The sequence below is a fragment of the Lepidochelys kempii genome, chromosome 5 (genome assembly GCF_965140265.1).
Source record: "Lepidochelys kempii isolate rLepKem1 chromosome 5, rLepKem1.hap2, whole genome shotgun sequence".
Classification (NCBI taxonomy): Eukaryota; Metazoa; Chordata; order Testudines; family Cheloniidae; genus Lepidochelys; species Lepidochelys kempii.
This window is the reverse complement of record NC_133260.1, coordinates 26964423-26986451: the sequence shown is the minus strand read 5'-3', so window position 1 is coordinate 26986451 and position 22029 is coordinate 26964423. Positions and strand designations below refer to the sequence as shown.

At 39.4% G+C, this 22029-nt stretch overlaps 1 protein-coding gene across 3 annotated transcripts in view; it reads right to left on the bottom strand.

Annotated features, from left to right (window-relative positions):
- Nucleotides 1–22029, bottom strand: part of WDR70 (WD repeat domain 70) — a 271958-nt gene that overhangs the window by 95860 nt on the left and 154069 nt on the right. For all 3 annotated transcript variants that reach the window (XM_073343800.1, XM_073343799.1, XM_073343801.1), the window contains one exon: nt 10782–10956. In XM_073343800.1, coding sequence (XP_073199901.1) covers nt 10782–10956 — 175 coding nt within the window. The remainder of the gene's footprint in view (nt 1–10781; nt 10957–22029) is intronic.

Genomic DNA, 22029 nt, shown 5'->3' with positions numbered 1-22029 from the left:
TGCAAACCATCAGATGCATGCCACGTTGATAATCTGGATGCTTTATGTGCTCTTATTGTGTTTGCAAGAACCAGACTGTTATAGCTGCCAAACTCCAAAAGTCTCAGTCCTTTCTCATTGGTTACTGCATTACGGAAAGGGCCACAATAATCTCACCAATCTGCCTGTGCGTCAGTACCCACTTTACATTCCAATCTCCCTGTACAATCAGGATATCTTTCTTGTGTACCGTATCAATGATGTCTTGGAGATGATTGTAAAAATCTTCAAATTGCTCATTGTCACAGACTGTTGCAGGGGCGTAGACTTGTACCACTGTGATACTGAACGGTACTGCCTTTAGACAGATGGAAATAAGCCTGCTGGATATTGGGTGGCATCCTAATACTGAATTTTTGATATCTTTACGCACAAGAAATCCTACGCCATTGACATGTTTGTCTTCTTCATAGTAATAGAGTACATGGCCTTCTTCCGTTAGTCCCTCTCCAAAGTTCTTCTGTCTGACCTCAGAGATTTCTAGGAGGTACCAGAAGTATTGTTCCATTTCGTATGCGAGTTCTTTCAACCTCCCTATTTGTCTCAATGTCCTACGTTCCATGTGGCTATGGTGATGTTATCTCTTCCATGGATCCTCTTTGTTGGGGTTACACCAGTAGTATACTTGTCGCATCCGCCCTGGTGGGAGACGGTTGGCGCGGTCATTATTAACCCAGGCTGCAACCAATCTGGTATGAACATGATAGACTTGCTCATCATATGGTATGTTTTGGGCAAATTTCTAACCTGGAGGAGCCCATTCGTCTCCAGGCAGCCTGCCCTTTAGTCACCTCTTACGACATGCAGGAGCAGCAGTGAGCCTATTCTGTCCCCTAACCCACAGGGTTTAGAAACTTAACCATCAGTACATTGGTTTGTTTTACTGAAAAAAACATATTTTTAAGAAATGATGATGTTAAGAAAAGCCTAATTCTACATAAAGAAAAAAAAAGGGAGACACACAAATGCATATCATGTAGCTTTAGTGCTGAGAACAGCCTACCTGGCATAGAGAGAATATACCAAGCTAGCAATATTGGAAAGCTTTAAATTACCACAAATGAAAACTTATAATATTGCACAAGTCTCCATGATGTTCTGGTACTTAATGCTGCATTTGAGTGGATGTGAGCCAAACAAACAAAACCTCCTTTTTAAGAGGCTACATTTTGGCACAAATATTTATTTAGCCCTGAGAGCTAGGTCTTTACAAATGGAAAGAGCAGACTCCAACTGCACAAAAAAAAAAAAAAAAAAAAAATCAGTCTTTTAACAAATACACACACATTCCAGCAGAGGACTTTTCATTTAAAGGAGAAAATATTAACAGCAAGTCTCAGATCATCCTATTTGCTTTCATTGCATTGTCTGGCAACATCAGCTGTAAAGTCCATTAATAAGGACAGCAAGATAAAGTTTACAAAATACTTTCCAAGTAAGTTCTGGGCTTAGATTCCCAGTCTAAAGCAAAAAGGTCACCCCTCTTAGGCCAAAAAAATCAATCTTACACAGTCTGTGTGCATTATCTAATCTAGAGCCATGTTGTTGGTTGTGTAGTATATCTTCAAAATGGCTCCATTATTTGTAAAACTTTTCAGATCTGAAAATACAGTCCCTGTTACAACTTTTTTTCCCTGCTGTCACATTTTACAATTAAAACCTAAAGCTTACGAAAACCCTTTAAAAGCAAACAATCGCTAACTACAGAAATATATTTATCTTAGTTCTATAAATCAGACAATTATTTGGAAAATACTTTTAAGATGAGTATTAGTAAATTACCAGGTGCAGAGCTGAGATCTGTTAATCTTTAGGGCACATTACAGGGCCCATGTCTTTTCTTTTGCCTTCAGGTTTTTGAGGGTTGTTCGGCAAATGGTTATAAGGGTTATCGTTTTGTCAACCTTGGTGACTTTACTGTGAGCAGTCTATTTGGATAGGAGGGGGCTTCATTATTATTGTATTTTAAGTTCTGTAATGTAAGTATATAACAGAGGTTGGGCTCTTTGAAACTCATTAAAATAAAATATTACTGCATTTTAACATCAAAGCAGAGCTTTAATAATGAATATAAACTTAATACAAGTACAAGCAGTAGCAGACTAATATTGGGGCCATTGTGTAAGAAATATCTGAAAAAACAGCTAAAAAATATGAGGAACTGACCATATTACTGATAGTAAGTCCTCCTATGAAATTATTAGATTAAAAAATAATACAAATTCACCTTTAAATATATCACCTCTTCATCAGCAAAAAATCAATCAGCTTAAGAGCAAATAAAAATTATGCTGAGACTTGCAAAATGTTTTACATTTTTGGTTAATATTTTGCTGTATACAAAAGATAGCACTAGTACTACTATCTATCTGCTGTAAATTAATCATTTACTATTTTGTTTACAATGGTTTAAATGATAATGATGTACCTCACAAACTTACAAAATGAGCCAAGACCCTCCCTGAGACTGAGAAACAGGATTCAGATAGTGTATCTATTATACAGAAAAGTCACTCTACATACTCAAGGAAGAGCATCTCAATAGTTTCCAGGGACTTGTCAGTTATGGACTCTATGGAAAAATTTAGTAAAATGCCAGTAGGTAGCTTTCAGAAATGTTACTCAATTAACAAAACACACTATTTTTTACCTACCCCCTCAAGGATCTCAGTATTCTTTATAAATGTGATTTTAGCCTCACAACATATCTTAAGGCAGGTATTATTCTCAATTTCCAAATGGTGAAAACTGTGACATGTAGAAGTTATCTGTTCTCCCTTCCAGTATTAAAAATATATTTAGAAGGATTCAATAATTTTAACTTCACTAATATTTCAGGTAGATCTAACATTTTGGCAGCTTTGATCTGCAAATGAATAAGGTTGTGCAGGTCCTTCAAAATTTTACCTAAACTACATCTCTTCTCACATTTCCTTGTCCTCTTCCCTACACTTGCCATTCACTTCTCTTTTCCACCCTCAGAATACCCAATGCACTGTTTCAATGTGTCATTATGTGGTTAAATATTTCATACTACTATTTTCATTCTATTATAAACATGAGTGAAGTTATTTTCCTACCCTTTAAATCTGTAGTTGTCAGACAAGCTGAGAGTGGTTCAAAATATTTCTAAGAAGTTGACAGATAGTTCTCCTAATGTGTATGGTCTGTGCACATGCGCATGAACCTTAAGGAGAAACCATGTATACAGCCAACATAGTGCAAGTGAGAAAAATGTACATATTTATGAGACTATGAAAAAACTCTCCAAGGCAGATGATTAGAATGGATCATGATCATGTTGGAAAGTTCAGAGAAAAGGAAGACAAAGCTGGAGTACATTTGACTAACTTCAGCATTAGCTTGGGAAGCAAGATAACAATGTCTGTTTCATGAAGACAAAAAGTGTTCCTCCAAAGCATTTTTATTGTCATGACATACAGCTGGGAGATTTGGAATTTCACCAAAAAACTGCAGAAGGAGAACTGAATCAAACATTCAAAAATCGTGTTACCAGTAATAAGTGAAAAAGTGAATCTGATCATAAGGCCAAATTCATGCCCTTAACACCACAATGCAATATGTTACAGAATAAATTTCTAAAGTGACATGTGGCTTGGACTAACATCTGATGGACTTAGCTAATGACTAGGGACTAGGAATGAGAAATAGGCAGAGAAGAGATGTGACAAGTGGGGGAGAGTGTTCCATTTGTTGCAGTAAGTCTTTGAATAAAAGCTTTATAAATAACATTATTTTGAGCAATGCATAGGAAGCTATAAATATATATTTTATAATCTATATCAACTATAGTGCTTATTTGTACACAGACTACGGATAAACAGTGACTAAAATCAAAACCCTGCTTAATACTACTTCAATATGTCATGTAAACATATACTATATACATTTACTTCATGCAACAGATGAAGTGAGCTGTAGCTCACGAAAGCTTATGCTCAAATAAACTGGTTAGTCTCTAAGGTGCCACAAGTTCTCCTTTTCTTTTTGCGAATACAGACTAACACGGCTGCTACTCTGAAACCATTTACTATATGTAACTTTTATTCACCCTAATGATGTTACAGTGTATTAAATAGTTTAACAGTACTATAGCACAATAGCTTCTTCAAAAGACAAACCAACATGATTCCTGTGCTCAGGTGTGATACTTGTTGGTCATATCTGGAGCAGAAGGGTAATGCTCCCACAGCCAGCAGTGGAGCTGCTCTAGATGTTATGACAAGGAAAAGACATGGAGCCCTACTAGGTGGATTCTGCTACCTTCCCCAGTGGGCTGCCAGGGGTGGGTTTACATGAGGGATGGCTTTCTGCCAGCATTGCAGCTGACTAGCTGCTTCAAAGGGTGCCATGGGAGCTGACTGTCTCTTACCGACCCAGGGAAGAGCTTTATTAGCCCCGTTTCATATACTAGGACAGCAAGTGTTCCCCCCACCCCTAGTGTCAGGTTGAGACCAAGTTTCTAAGCATGCAGAGGGCATTAAGCTTTTATGGGGGCAGGGAAAGTAGTATTCTATCAAATTTGCTGCAGTGTTGTGGAGTGGCTTCTGTTTGGGGTTGGGGGGGGAAGAGGGTTGGTCTTCCTCTTGGCACACTGGAGGCCCAATAAATAGGGTGCTTTGGGTTAATGATCTTGTTTGTTAAAAATATGTTTGGGTCCAGTATGAGGGGTTAAAGGTGTTCACAGATCCTGGGAACCAAGTACATGGGACCAAGTATATGGGATGATATTGCCTATAGGAAGAGGGATGGGCCTGAAGTCTAGTAAAGCAAGGAACTCTCCTCTCATCCCCCAATTTGGTTTGTGGCAATCCAGGCAGGGTTGTGGGAGTTTTCAGCAATGGTGTTGAAACTCCTTTTAATTATCTGGGGGAGGGTGAATCAGGACAGCTGCCCCCCCTCCCCACAATTCTCTCTCCATCACCTCCCCCATTACCCACACTGAATAATTTTTTGCCTGATTGTTCTATTAGAATGGAATTGATAATGTAGCGGCTGATTTAAATCCTATTACTGTGTTTTGTCTGTCTTCCTGCTCTGTAAGGGCCAAATCACAGTCCCCAACAATGGCATGGGAATGGGTACCAACTGGTCTAATGTAAACAGTTATTTAGAATGCTTGTCCCTTCATACAATAGTGATGTATTGTTACAGAGCAGTAAGTGTTTTTCAGGATACATCTATAAACCTTAATTTCCAATCTGAAAGGATTTTATTGTGATACAGTAAAGTCTGAGTCATACATGAAACACTGCATGCACTCCAACAAAGTCAAATGACAGTTTGATGAATGGACATACTAAAAAAAATCTCTCTAAAAACAAAAGAAAAGCATCGCTCCTATATATTTCTGCATCAAATTTAAACTCCTTATCCCCACCTCTTGGTTCTTCATAACTTTGCTCCTGCCTACTTCTGTCTCATCTCCTACTGCTTACACCCAATGCTTTGTGTCAATTTGACATGTCTTGACATTTCCCTGCTTTCCTTCTTCCACAAACACCTCTGTGCCTTTTCTCATGCTTGGAATGCCCTCCTATATCCTGAGCACTATTCAGGCTCACACTCTTCCTAATTCCTCTTCAGGACAATTTTTATAGCATATATATATAGCTATAATGAAAAAAGGATAAATTGAGATTATTTGCCAAATGAAAAAATCTCAAAATTTAAATTTGAGAACACTATTTTCCCCAGGAGTTCCTTTATGTTGTATTTATTTATTGTTGATGTGGTAATTTATTGGCGAGTTATTTATGCTGCTTTTAATATTGATTTTATTTGGCCATGTTGTCTTTTTCAAAATGCCTGGTTTTAGGGATACACAAGTATTTTTTCTGTTAGGCACACAGACACCTTCAAATGCCATTGAAACAAAATTGTAATGATTGTTTTAATAAAGAGATGTGTGTAGTTTTAAATGACTCAACAACACTGAAGAGGGAAATCATCTTAGTCTTTTTTTAAAAAAATCCAAATTCAAAAGAAGGATTATAAGATTAATTTCTCTCTGACAACTGGTTTAGTCTCCTTAGTTACCTAGAGGTCACTGGTTGGAAAAAGAGATAAAGATGCATGGAATACATCTTTAAATTATTCATAATCACCTTAAAGTGCACTCTATCAGCATTGTAATATGTCATTTTATAAAGACACACAAAGGATCATAAAGAAAAGCACATGAATAAGCAGATGACCAAGAGCACTATTGTTAAAGCTACACCAGAAAGTTTAATATTTCAATACTGTATATGTTTAAATCAAGAGCATACATAGGTGATGAAAGCCAGTCTCTGAAAAATTTATTATTCTGTTAGAACAAGTTTACACTTACAGTGAGTTCTAAAAACTCCATGCCATTAGGAAGTTTTACTAGGTTTACAGTGGAAATAAAAACAGAAATAAAAATAGATGACACAAAAAATACAAAGTGTACTTTAAATATGATCGGAGTTTGCTTTTTGTCCCTTTATATCTGCATACTTTCCCTTTCCTCACTGCAATCAAACTTTGCTTAATCTTTGTGAAGTCCCGAAATTGCTTGTTCCCATTTTCCAAATTAAGAGTTTTGACAGCAGAAGTTGAACTGGTTACTATTATAATGATACTTTATTTAAGTGAAAAATTGTTCGCCAATATCCTTTTGTTCAATAAAGCCATCATGTTGTATTAGAGTTGTCACGTTTTTAAGGATTTACAACATAAGCTTGGCTCTAAGAAATTTTTTCCTACTCGTGCTTATTACTACTTCAGCTTCTAAATAATTGGGCCCTATTCTGATAATTTACACTATTGATTATAACACAGTTATTTGCAAATACAACCCTATGACAGGACTTTCTGGATAGTATTCCTTAGAAATACAGTGTCATGTAACAACATGGCAGGATTTGCACAAATGTTTAAATGGCCATGACTTCATATATTAGTTAACCATCACCACATACAAATATTGGTAATTGAACATACATTCCCACAGACAACATTATTGTTTTATTCAGAAATTCAGATAAGAATATATTAGCTACTCCCAATGTAATTCCATTTAATTCTTTACTAAACTTTTACAACCATGAAAACATATGTGATGTATAGAAAGTTATATCCCAATAATTTTGGTTCTCTGAGGTGACTACCTGTAAGGATCCACACTCTAAGGATGCATGTGGCCATAACTTATGAGCTCAAAGCTTTTTAGTGTCTGTTGGGTTGTATGCTTGAGCCAAAGAGTATAAAATGGACAGTGTTTCTAATTGACATAGTTCCTGACACTGAATCAGTAATCCATAGTCTTGAAGAACTGGGGAAAACATGCAGGGAATATAGATCCATACAGACAATAGTATTCAGGCACCAATTACTGACAAATTCCCTGTCTTCTTTGGGTATTTCCTGTGTGGGTGCTCATTCTTGTGAAATTAAGTAAGCAGTAACAATCCATGACTACAGCAGTATTAGATGCTTCAGAAGAAAAGCAAGACATATTGTAACTGGCATCTATGGAATAACCTACCCAGAGAGGGTACACACAAAGTACTAACAGATCCTGCTGGCTATAAAGTTCTGACCCCATACGCCAAGGACTCTCATACCCCAAAAGTGGGCATCCATACAGGAAATGCTGACTAAACAAATGAATAATTAGACTTTACACTGATAAATAATATTTTAAATTACTTAATAATTAGCATTTTGGGGTATAAAGAGATCACTCTGGATTATGAATTTGTCTCTAGCATATTTTCTTTTACCATTGTGAATTGCCAGTGTGCCCCAAATATCCAGGCAGTGACAGGTACCTCCCTGTGTGGATCATCCCCTTACTGCCATCTCTGCTGCACCATCTGTCAAATCTCTGCATGTCTAGTATCTATGTGGGGGGGGGGGGGTGGCCCTGGGGGAAATACAGAGACTGGGGAAGCCAGAGAGGGGTAGATGGGCCAGGAGGGATGTATATGTCCCTTGCCTGGTTCTGCACAGCTTACTCAGGGAGATAATACAATCCCAGTCTGTGTGATCTTTTCCACGTAGCCTTTCCCTAGAGCAGCAATCCGAAAGAGCAGTCCTTTGGAGCCAAACAGCCAGTGAGCTGAGGAAGGCAGAGCCACAGTAGGCGGTCCAGTGTCTCTGTACACATGGGCCTGGCTGCCTGCAAATCCCAAGAGGTAGTCAGGTTTGGGGCCAGGTCCTGTAACATTTTTCAGTGAGGTGCTGGGGGTGTCCATGAGGACAATGTGGAAGGATCTACCCAAGGGAATAGTCATAGAGTCCAAGCCTATCCAATCCCCTTCTACTGATTTCACTACAGGAGGGAATGATCTGGGCCAGTGTATTTAAGAAGCTAGGAAGGAGGTTATTAAATAAAGGAATCGTGTGCATTGTCACCCAATTTGCAAGTGACTTCAGTTTGCTTTAACAATTTACCTGAGAATAAATATAATAGAAAAGAAGATAACAAAAGTTATTGGTAACTGAAAAAACGGCTGAATTTTCTGTATATTTTGTGAGCAGCCAGGTAGGAGTAGTGGCAGGATGGCTAATGGGAATCAGGATATGGAAGTAGAAATTATCACATCTGAGGTGGAAGTCAAACTTGTTTAATGGGACTAAGTTAGGGGGCCCGGATAACCTCCATGAAAGAATATTAAAGGAACTGGCACATGAAATTGCAAGTCCGATAGCGAGGACTGTTAATCTGTAAACTCGGGGGTCGTATACTATGACTGGAGAATTGCTAATTGAACTCCTATTTTTAAGAAAGGGAAAAAAAAGTGATCCAGGAAACTACAGGCCTGTTAGTTTGACTTCAATTGTATGCAAGATCTTGAAACAAATTTTGAAAGAGAAAGTAGTTAAGGACATAGAGATAAACTATAATTGGGATAAAATACAACATGTTTTTACAAAAGGTAGATCATGCCAGACCAACCCAATTTCCTTCTTTGAGCAAATAACTGATTTTGTAGACAAAGGAAATTCAATAGATCTCATCTACATGGATTTCAGCAAGACATTTGATACAGTTCCACATGGGAAATTATTAGTTATATTGGAGAAAATGGGGATTAATATGATAATTGAAAGTCAATAAGGAATTTGTTAAAGGGGAGACTACAACACGTCATACTGAACGTTAAACTGGCACGCTGGAGGGAGGTTATAGTGGAGGTCCTCAGGGATCAGCCTTGGGACCAATCTTATTTAACATTTTTATTAATGATGTTGTCACAAAAAGTGGGAGTGTGCTAATAAAAATCTGCATCTGACACAAACTTGGGAGATATTGCCAATATGGAGGAGGGGAAGAATATCATACAAGAAGATGTGGATGACCTTGTAAACTGGAGTAATAGAAGTGGGATGATATTTAATAGCGCAGGGTCATGCGTTTAGGGATTAACAACAATAATTTTTGCTATAAACTGGGGATTTATCAGTTGGAAGTGACAGTGGAGGAGAAAGACCTGGGTGTATTGGTTGGCCACAGGATGACTATGAGACACCAATGTGATGCAGCTGTGAAAAAGGCTAATGCAATCCTAGGATGCATCACGCAAGGTGGTGTCAGTACAGACAGGGAAGTGTTAGTACCATTATACAAGGCATTGGTGAGACCTCATCTGGAATACTATGTGCAGTTCTGGTCTCCCATGTCTAAGAAAGATGAATTCCAACTGGAACAGGTGCAGAGAAGGGCTACTAGGATGATCCAAGGAATGGAAAACCTACCTTATGAGAGGAGACTCAAAGAGACTGGCTTGTTTAGTCTAACCAAACGAAGGCTGAAGGGAGATATCATGTCTATAAATACATCAGAGAGATAAATACCAGGAAGGAGGAGGAGTTATTTAAGTTAACTGCCACTGTGGACACAAGAACAAATCGATATAAACTGGCCATCAGTAAGTTTAGCATTGAAATTAGATGAAGGTTTCTAACCATCAGAGGAGTGAAATTCGGAAACAGCCTTCCAATGGGAGCAGTGGGGACAAAAAATCTAACCAGTTTCAAGACTGAGCTTGCTAACTTTATGTAGCGAATAGTATAATGAGACAGACTTCAGAGAATTCTTTACGAGGTGTCTGACTGGTGGGTCTTGCCCACATGCTCTGGATCTAACTCATTACCATACCCATCTGAGGATGTAGCATAACCATGAAATTTTGGGATTTCCAGTCAAGGATCTTTTGGAGTAATATCACCTCCATGTTAAATTTCACGTTTTGGACAAAACAAGAAAACATTTTTACTTGAGGTGCATTCCCATCTTTGTGTGCTTTGACCTTACTCTCCTCTGTATATTACCTGTATCACCCATTCCAAAGTGGATGAATTATTTATTCAACATCTGGAGTAGAACACTGACATGTACTTCTTAATGTCATAAGAGCCTATAGGAAGTGACAGCTTCTTCATAGTCACCTTGTTATCTTTAGACAGATAGTACTTTACTTATTTATAGCTGTCACTACATATATAAAAAATAGACAAAATCAGGTTGCTAGCTAGTCTATTATTTGTTTGGGTGGGGTAGCAGCAGGCACTGAGATGACAGAGATATGGTAGCAGAGGAAATATTAAACCTCATTTACTAAATACTTGTCTTTCAGAAAAAAATATTTTAAGTATAAAATATAAAACATCCTAAAACTACTTCAAAATTTAGCAAGAGAAACTGTTAATATATGAAATGCTAAAGTTAAAAAGTATACTTCACTTACATTCATATTTCTGTCCCAGATCTGGATGGAGCCATCTTGGCAGCCAGCTGCAATAAGTTTACCATCTCTGCTATATGTGCAAGTTGTAGGAATCACCCGTTTACCTTGACCTGACCGTGGTTTAAACACACCTTTGTGCTTTTTGTCATTGTTAACATCCCATGTCCTCACAGTTCTGGCAAGAGATTTAAAGAAATAATTGCTTTACAAACAGTTAACACATATTAAAGAATTCCCTTGATGATACGAGGCAAACACTTTTTTCAGTATAACTGAATTAAAAATACATGGTATGTAATTTTATTTTTAAAGAAAGAATAATATTTGCCTAGCTCTTCTATGTTTCTTAGATACATATAAACACCAAAAGGACAGAGGGCTGGGACACAGGTGGATTCTTTAAACTGTCTTAGACACAAATGTTTTCTGTCCTTTTAAAACGTTGAGTTCTTTCCAGATAAAAATTCAAACCTCTTCTGGCATCTAATGCATAAAAGTGTTTCAGGATTTGGCAAGGGAAGGGAGATCATTAATTAAAAAAAAGAAAGATATCACTAAGTTCTCAGGGAAAACAATGCCTATGATACAAGAGAACGTAATTTATTGGTTCTCCTGGCAAAAATAAATGCTACTGTACCAAAGCAGCCATTTTCCCAGAACAGGACACAAGGACCTACAGCAGGACACCAAGATCCAGGTCTATAAGACAATTGTTGTTCCTACACTCGTCTATGGATGCGCAACCTGGAAGATCCTTTGCGTCAAGTGGCAAGATCACCGCACTAACGCCAGCATCCTCGCTGAAGCCAATGTCACCAGAATTGAAGCAATGATCCTCATGTACCAACTTTGCTGGGCTGGACATTGTGTGCGGATGCCACACTCTTGCCTCCCATAACAAGTCCTCTACTCTCAGTTCACTCATGGTCAGAGATCCTGTGATGGTTAGAGTAAATGCTACAATGACATGCTGAAAGCATATCTTAAGAAAACTGATGTGGACATCACAAGCTGGGAAGAGCAAGCCACAACCAACCCCAATGGCGCTATATCCTCCATCAGACAGTGGCCCGCTTCGAGAAGCGCCTTGCCCTCAAAGCTGAAAAGAGAGAGAGGAGGAAGGAAAAAGAAATAACTTTCTCCCAGCAAGCCGCTGGCCTGCCACAAAATGTCTGTACCTACTGTGTGTGAATTTGCAGTTCCAGGATCAGACTCCTGAGTCATCTCAGGATCCATATGTAAATCCGTGGTAGAGATCATCCTCGAAATCGAGGGATTGCCAATCAATCACTCTTGTTCAGTTCAGTTGGCTAATATCCACAATGACCCTCAAGTCTTTTTCAGTCAGTGCTTTCCATAATACAGTGCCCCTTTCCTTAAAATGCATGTTTAAAAGAGCCCATCTTACCAGATTACTATGTAGAACAGGCTTGTTTACCATTCAACCTATGTTTGGCATCATCTGCAATGAACTGATATTTTCTTCCAGCTCATAGATAAAAATGTTTACTAGAGTTGGGCTGGGAAGAGCTCCATGCAGGACACTGCAAAAACATCCCCACTGGCCCATTTCAAGGCCCTTCCCGTCACATAGTGTTTATCTATGCTTCGACATGCTCCACTCTGCCAACAACCATCTCCATACTCAGTCTCCACCCTTCACAGGCACGTTCATGCTTTATCTCAGGCTGCTGCTTACACTTGGAATGACCTCCCTGAACTTGTTCATAACAGCCCACTTCCCTCACCAAATTCAAATTTCTCTTAAAATTCTCTCTCTCTCTCTCTCACACACACACACGCTTCAGGGATTAACCATATTACTTATTCTGATCATACACCAAGTATTATTGTCACTTTTGTCTTTCCTCACCCCTTCCTCTCTCTCCTCCTATTGATAAATACTTGTTTCATATCATGTTAAATTTAGACTGTAATCTCTTCTGGGTAGCAACGGTGTCTTTGTTTTGCAAGGTGCCTTGTACATTTTGGGGAACTTTAAAAAACTGTTCTAAGCTATATCAGACCCTTGCAAGGTTTCCAGAAGTGGCCTCCTTCAACTCTTCAACACTTATTAAGGTGAAGACTATGCACAAACAAGTAATGGCACAGTCTTTTCCAAGCTCCGGTAGAAATAAAGGGAAAAAAAGTAATAGCTGGACACCTTTCATTGTTCTGTCAAATGGCAGGGGTCTTTTTAGATAAATGTGTCCATACACAGAACACTTATTTTGAGCACACACTTGCGTTGCAACAAACCTAAGTTAACTGGATTTCAGTAAAAACTACATATAATAGTATTTTAAATACTATACCTTATAAGTTCAATATTGTCTTTCCATCACAATTAATTTTTTACAGTGAAGGATATCAAAATCTACATAAACATGTTTAGCTACTAAATAATAACTTTCTTTTAAAAGAAAATGTATGCGAAAAACATCATATATACAAGTTTTAAAAATTAACTTTTTTAAATGGCAGATTCCACATCTGCAAAACAGATTTGTTACGTTTTTATAACTGCCAAAAGTGATTCAAAACAATTTGAGAAGGATAGGAATGTTCTTTTGGAAAAGTAATGAGGATATTTTCATGATCAAGAAGTTGAACTAAACAGCTTATTTAATTATCAAGCTCAATGTTAAGTTTCCTGAACGTTTTTTTCCCCACTCTCTTTCGTTTGTGTTTTAATACTCCCTCTATATTGTGACTTCCAGGTGAGAGAGATAATAAAATGAACTGTTCAGAATAACATTGTAGTACACAAATTATGACCTATTAAAGAGATTTAAATGGATGCAGATCCTGCTCTCTAAACACAGAATATTTATCCCAATTCTGATTCACTAAGCCACAGCCCCTTCCAAGCCTATGTTCTTCTACAAACCCAAGTACTGAACTGTCACAAGGCAGACAGCCCTTGTAAATGAAGCAGATCCAGCCTCCCTGTGCCAGAACAGGCACTCCCAGGGAGAATCTGAGAGGGAGGAGACCCAGTGAGAGAGCAGTCAGAGAGTCAGTGAGAAAAGGGCAGGTGAGATCGGTCTCAGAGCCAGGAGAAAGTCTCTTGGGAAAGCTGAAGAGAGCAGAAAGCTCTCTGTAGGCCCTATGACAGGGGTCCCAGGGAGCCACACTGAGGTTACTCAATTAGGGTGTACTGCAAAGAATGGAGTAGACAATACCCAAAGCTGGTGGATATTCCAATATTTACTGTGACCGGAATCCCAGGGGAGCCAGCTGAGGTCACTTAATAAGGGTGAACTGCAAAGAATGGGGCAGACAATCATCAAAGCCGGTGGATATTCCAATTCTTAGATTTACCATGCCAGCACAAACCAGCTTCTATTATACCTCACTGGTTACTCAGAAGTCAACAACTTCTGGATCTGGGAGGGAGTTTGGGTGCAGGAGGGGACTTGGGCAGGTGGTTGGGGTACGGGAAGAGGTTCAGGGTGCAGGCTCCAGTTTGCAAATTAATTCCAGTTTTGCAGTTTCTTGTTGGAGTCTGTTTTTTTTTTTAAGTTTTTTTTTTTTTTTTTTTTTTTTAAGAATTGCCACTTTTAAGTCTGTTATTGAGTGTCCAGGGAGATTGAAGTGTTCTCCTACTGGTTTTTGAATGTTGTAATTCTTGAGGTCAGATTTCTGTCCATTTATTCTTTGTGTAGAGACTGTCCAGTTTAGCCAATGTACATGGCAGATGGGTATTGGTGGCACATATCACATTGATAGACAACAAACTGGACACCATCAAATTAGGCCTGAATAAAGACTGGGAGTGGATGGGTCAGTATAAAAACTAATTTCTCCCTGCTGACACTCACACCTTCTTTCAGAGTAACAGCCGTGTTAGTCTGTATTCGCAAAAAGAAAAGGAGTACTTGTGGCACCTTAGAGACTAACCAATTTATTTGAGCATAAGCTTTCGTGAGCTACAGCTCACTTCATCGGATGCATACCGTGGAAACTGCAGCAGACTTTATATATACACAGAGAATATGAAACAATACCTCCTCCCACCCCACTGTCCTGCTGGTAATAGCTTATCTAAAGTGATCATCAGGTGGGCCATTTCCAGCACAAATCCAGGTTTACTCACCCTCCACCCCCCACACACAAATTCACTCTCCTGCTGGTGATAGCCCATCCAAAGTGACAACTCTTTACACAATGTGCATGACAATCAAGTAGTGCTACTACTTAGTTAGTGCTTACTTAGTGCTACTTGATTGTCATGCACATTGTGTAAAGAGTTGTCACTTTGGATGGGCTATCACCAGCAAGAGAGTGAATTTGTGTGGGAGGGTGGAGGGTGAGAAAACCTGGATTTGTGCTGGAAATGGCCCACCTGATGATCACTTTAGATAAGCTATTACCAGCAGGACAGTGGGGTGGGAGGAGGTATTGTTTCATATTCTCTGTGTATATATAAAGTCTGCTGCAGTTTCCACGGTATGCATCCGATGAAGTGAGCTGTAGCTCACGAAAGCTTATGCTCAAATAAATTGGTTAGTCTCTAAGGTGCCACAAGTACTCCTTTTCTTTTCACACCTTCTTGTTAACTGTTTGAAATGGGCCACCTTGATTAAATTGACCTCATTAGCACTACAAAAGTGATTTCACCCCTTCTTGTCAACTGTTGAGAATATCTTACCAAGTGGGGGGTCAGTGCTAACGAGCCAAACTCCCATCTTTTCATATGCTGTGTATTTATACCTCTCTACTGTATTTTCCACTCCATGCATCTGATGAAGTGGGTTTTAGCCCACAAAAGCTTATGCCCAAATAAATTTGTTAGTCTCTAAGGTGCCACAACAACTCCTCGTTGTTTTTACAGGAAGAAGTACTTTTTCATAACTATTTTAAGCATTACAGACTGTAAAATAAGCACAAAGTGCAAAAAAGCTCACAGAGAAATACAGCAAATATAACAATGGATGAGAAACATACTACAGAAAAAAATAAGTGAGTTGTAGATGTGTAATAACATCACTAAAAGTTCATAATCAGAACTTCATAGCCTTTCTGACATCCCCAATTACGAATGAGGGAAGGCAGAGAATTTAATAATCCCGTCCTCACACTTAATCTGAGCTAAACAGAACACAACAGACCCTCCTAATTACTTAATAAAAGGACCTTATTTATACAAAGCACACAGGCTTTACGGACTGAGAACCATTCACATGTTTTCCTTGAACAAATCTAATTAGCCTAACAATCCCAAAGGGAGTCAAACTTCAGTGGGATTGTGAAAAATAGAGTGCAATAGTCAATATGACATCAAGAGACTGCCTAGAAATAAACTACTAATTAACAAAATACAAATCTCACTGGAGCTGTAGAGACACAAGTCTAATGTTCCACAGAACTCAGAGATAGAAGTGACCTACTAGGGTCATTCAATCCATCCCCTTTCCAATGCAGAACTGTTACTAGGTGGAAAGGACATATTTGATCCACATACAGAATTAGACTCCAGATATTGCAATGCACTGGAGACAGAAAGACTCCGGAGCTTGTGTGGAGCCTGTGTGGAGACCTGTTGACTTCAAAAGGCTCTGCATGCGTACAGGGATCCACCTGTGTATAACACATGGTAGACTGCTGCCACAGATCAAAAATGCTTATATATGGGTGAGGTGAGAACTAACATGAAAAGATGCTACTTTCACATGAGCTCATAAGTGTTCATATATTCCCTAACTGCTTCATTATTGATATTGTATTTCCATATGGGTCACATACATTTTTGTTCCATATATGCCCCTCTACAAGGGCTTATCCAAACTTGCCGAAAATTATCCTATGGAATTTTGCACAAATAATGTTAAGCACAGTTATTTTATATGGGTTTAAAATCCTCAAAAAATCACTTTCCATAAAATTCCCTCAATTTTTTGCAGATAACTCACCCAAATAGCTCAAAAATTCATCGTTTCCCCTATTCAAAGTTCCACATGAAAGTACCATGGCAGCCACTTTTGGCAATTCTGACTTATAGAGAAGAGAAAGAAAAACAGAATATCATACAGAAAACCCATATACTTAAAAAAGTGACCAGAACGCACACACTTTATCATCACCTCCACAAGTGGCACAAACATCTGTGCCTGGCCCTGCAAATGCTAAGTAAGAGATGTGTGAATAGAAATAGAATTCAGGGAAATTGAAGTAAGGAAAGTTTGAGGTTCAGAACACAATGCTGGGCATTATGTTGTGGCAGCAAACATGCCAGCCTCTTTCTCAGAAAGATCTAATTTTTTCACAGAACATTATTATTTCTTCTGACTTTTACATGCTGAGCCTGCTATGGTCCTCCTAGGGTGGGAAAACAGAGATGCAAGCTACCTGCAATGCCATGGGCTCTGCCAGGAGACCTGATATGGTCAGGAAGGTTAGGTTTGGGTGCCTTCTCTCTGTAATTTTGGGTACGTCTACGCTTAAAACACTGTGATTAAAAATCTACATCTGGTCAATGCCAGTGACTCAGGCTTGTGGGGCTTGGGGTAAGGGGCCATTTAATTGTGGTGTAGACCCTCCCACCTCACAGGGTCCTACAGTCCGGGCCCAAATGTCTACACTGCAGTTAAACAGCCCCTTTGCCTGAGCCCTGGAAGCCCGAGTCAGCTTGCACAGGCCTCTTGCAGGTGTCTAACTGCAGCGTAGATTTACCTTTAGTAACATTTGAGTAGTTCTTGCTCCTTGTGTTTACATATAGACCCTCTGACATACTAAATTATCTTACTCCATTTAATGACGACTCCATCTTCTTATTGTCTATTTTGAAAGCACATGCCAAAATGGAGTTAGGAGAAATCATGTCAGAATCTCCATTAGAATCTGATCACACTGTTCTTTTTCTTTACCTATATATTAGAAAGCCTTATGCATATTTTACATCTCAAACAGGTATGATTTTTGGTCACTCTTTATATTAAGAATTCATTTATAAATAACTTAGAGAGTTAATAAAAGGATAGTGGTTATAAGCATGTTAAAGACAAGATCAGTATACATGATTATAAACTCATCATTACAATGTATTGTACGTGGTTATAAACCATGGTTATAAGCAATGTATTCATCCGTTGTACTCTAATCAGCTATTAAAACATTAACCATTTATAAATTTAAATAATTTTGACCCTTACAAAAGTAAGGAAAAATCCACTACACAACGTTTTTGGGGGTGGGGGAAGCCAGAACAAAGACCAGGTTCTGGATTATTATTTAAGAAACAGGCTTTAGAGAGAACATTGGACCCCCCTTTTGAGCCAGTTACTATAGATAGGCAGACTTCAGAGTGGGTGGGTGGAAAAAAATCCCAAGATTTTGCAAAGAGCGCCTGTTTGTTATGAGCTTCCCCTGAACTCTGTGTATTTCAAAATCATACAAAATATTTTGCCATTTCCAGTTTCTACTCATTTGCCTTTAAAAGACCCTGAACACGGTCTTCCAAACAGATTATCATCTTTAGGCATCTACAAGATTTTAGCAATCCATTTCTAACTTTCCAGAAAAATCTTTATCCATACCTCCTCCTTACCCTCAGAAAAGCCCCCAAAACACAAACTGTGCTTCCTTTGCATCTTAAGAAAATTACATTTTTCTCATTATTTAAGATAATTTATTTATCCCAATAAAAAGACAAACTTCAAAATAGTTATTCATAGTGTAGGTGTTCTTATGTAATGAAGACACACTATATATATTCTACAAAACACATAATACAAAATGGGCTGCCCATACCGAAACATATAAAAAATAACAATTTACCCTCAACATAACCTCCACGCCAGGGTTAGTTAGCATAATATACAAGTATTCAAATCACAAAAAGAAAGGTACAAAGAAGAAAGGAGTTTGAAAGCACTAAATCAGACTGAAATGACTGATGAAAAGCATGATTACGCGTCTTTTCCATTAACAGTTATTGGCAAGACAAGCTAGTTCCAAAGCTGTTACTTAATGCCCAACAGAAGTTTGCCACATCTCAAAACAAATAAAAACAACAGTATAAGAAAGGGCTTTGTTGGCCAATTTAAATACAAAAAAAAAAGAAATGAAGAGAACACAGAGAGAGAGAGAGGATATAATAAAACTAGGATACCCACAGTCAGGTTATAAGGAAAAGATTTAAAGTAAAAAATTAACTGACAGAAAGAAAGAAGAGACTGGCACCCAAAATTAAATGTTATGTGTATAAAGAAAGGGAATAAAAATTTGAAGTATATGGTAAATTGAATGATATGATACACTATGGGCAGATGGAAAGAGACTTCCAGGTAGCAATGACTGATGAGAGGGTCAATGTCTGTCAAAAGTTTAAAAAAAAAAAAAAAAAGAGGCAAGCCAACAAGTTCCTAGGATGCATGAGAAGGAGAATAAATTACAAGACAGGAAGGCTATGGGTTTTTGTACGTCTATGTTAATAGCTGAATATGCAGTATTAAGCACAAATTCTTAAAGACATTCAAAATCTGAAGGTGAACTGGAAGGTAAGGCAACTGAACCAAACCAACTAGGAAAGACTCCATGGATTGGTCTAGGACAAAAAGGCCACTGAAATGAGTGAAGTGCAGTGTTTTACATTCCTTAGAAGGATCATAATGGGGATCTAAGGAGAGACCTTTTTTCAGACTTAAGGAAAATGATCAAAGCTTGAAATCAAGAAAATGCTCTAATACCAGAAGGTATTTTTTTGTAACTCCCTTGAGAACCCCTAGTGATTATTTTAGGTGTTCCAATCTGACTGGCACGTGACTGTTTCCTTTAGTACAACTGAGGTCAGGATATCTCCCGCAGGACACAGTTTTAAAGGAATGAGAGAGCTTCCATCCAGAACCTGAGATATTTCATCCACTTCTTGAATATCTTGAGATCCAGTACTGTTCATGGATTGCCCAACTTATTCGGAACCATGAAAAAGATGGAATAAAAGCCAAATAAATGCTTGAATGAGGGCACAGGCAAAAGGGTTCTTTCCTCCTGAAGAAGTTGCATAACAGAGTATTGTCTTCATATTGGGAGGCAGTATAATCTAGTGCAGGGGTCTCAAACACGCGGTTATTTTCTGCGGCCTGCCAGCTCCCCGCGGCACCTCTGCCCCCCCCAGCATTTACCTACAGTGGCTCTGGCCTAGCGTGCACCGGGGGCAAGGCAGGCAGGCAGGGAGTCTGTCCTGCCCCCGGTGCGCACCAGGCTGGAATCACCCCCCGAACCCTTCCTGCAGCCGAACTCCCTGCTGCACCCCACACCCCTCCTGCACCCCGACCCCCTGCCCTAAGCCCCCTGCTGCACCCCTCCTGCACCCCAACCACCTGCCCTGAGCCGCCTGCTGCACCTGGCACCCTGACCCCCTGCCCTGAGCCCCCGACGCACCCCGCACCTCTCCTGCACCCCAACCCCCTGCTGCACCCTGCACCCCTCCTGCACCCCCTGGGGGTACGGAGGGGGCAGAGTTGGGGTGAGGATTTCAGGGAAGGGGTGGAGTGGGGGCAGGGCCGGGGCAGCGGTGGGGGGGGGCGCTCAGTGGTGCAGCCCTTGGGTCAATGTACTAGTCCTCATGTGGCCCTCATGGGCATTTGAGTTTGAGACCCCTGATCCAGTGGATAGGGCATTGGACTGGACCCAGAAAACTGTGTGCTATTCCCAACTTCGCCATTGGTTTCCTGGTTGACCTCAAACAAGTCATTTTAAGGTCTCTGTGCCTCAGTTTCCCCATCTGTAAAATGGGTTAATAATAATTTCCACCTTCGTAAAGTTCTTTGAAATCTACTGATGAAAAGCACTACATGGGCCTGACTGAAAACCCATTGAAGTCTATGTAACCAGAATCCCATTGACTTTAATAGGCTTTCAATCAGGCCCTAAAAAAGCCAAGCATGATAAATATATTTCTGTGATCTCTTGGTCCTGGGGCTTAAAGGAACCATCTTGGAGGATTTGAGATGAACTTCAGCACATTTCCCGAGCAGGCTATTTCAAGTACCCATTTGTTCATCATAAGTGATTCCAGTGCTTCTGGAACAGCAAGACCTTGTAGCTGATTAGCTTGGTAAGTCCAGAACATAGGATGTTCCAGTCATTTGTGGTGCTCTAAAACGGAAAGTGATTGTGGTGCTTAAATTCTTGCTTAACCTTTCCACCTCTATCTTTGTCCTAGTACTTTCCTAAAACGACACTGATCAGTATTTTCCTGTAGCAATGTTAGTATCTTTGGGTAACTAAACTTCTGTGAGGAATGAAAAGAACACTTGTCATTCCTTTCCAGCTGGCATCAAATGGTAACTTGTTTTGCTTCTTGTTAACGAAGTCTTCATTCAAGTTTGGCTGAAGAAAGGAGCTGTTTTTCTTGGGTGTCAGCCATCCAGGCTTACAGCCATGAATGCCTGCATTTCAAAATATCACTTGATACTGAACTAGGTATGTACCTGAACAAATTTACATGAGTGTCTTTCATGAAAGAGGTTACTAAAGATAACTTAATCTGAAGGGATTTTGTTTGTTTGCCTTTCAGAGAGCAATCTTCCTAAACTCCTTGATCCAGGCAATAGCAACTAATTCTGGTGAATCATACTGAGGGTGAAGAAACCTGGAAGGGGAACACTACTGACACTTCTGCGATTCCAGCTCAAGGCCAGTTCTCTCTGCCTGTGTGAGAGAGAACCCCCCCACACAAATTCACTCTTGATTGTCATGCACATTGTGTAAAGAGTTGTCACTTTGGATGGGCTATCACCAGCAGGAGAGTGAATTTGTGTGGGGGGGTGGAGGTGAGAAAACCTGGATTTGTGCTGGAAATGGCCCACCCGATGATCACTTTAGATAAGCTATTACCAGCAGGACAGTGGGGTGGGAGGAGGTATTGTTTCATATTCTCTGTGTATATATAAAGCCTGCTGCAGTTTCCACGATATGCATCTGAGGAAGTGAGCTGTAGCTCACGAAAGCTTATGCTCTAATAAATTGGTTAGTCTCTAAGGTGCCACAAGTACTCCTTTTCTTTTTGCGAATACAGACTAACACGGCTGTTACTCTGAAACCTGTCATTATGCAAGGCACTGCATTTAGCCGTATGGAGTGGAAATCTATCAACTGCATGAAAAAACTTGTACAGATACAGACAGACATCATCTTCCTTTCCAAATGCAAACAGATGGACATCGTACCAAAAGGACTGAAGGTAAAAACTCCATTACAATCTACATACCACACAGACTATGCTGACAGCTTGTGCCACACA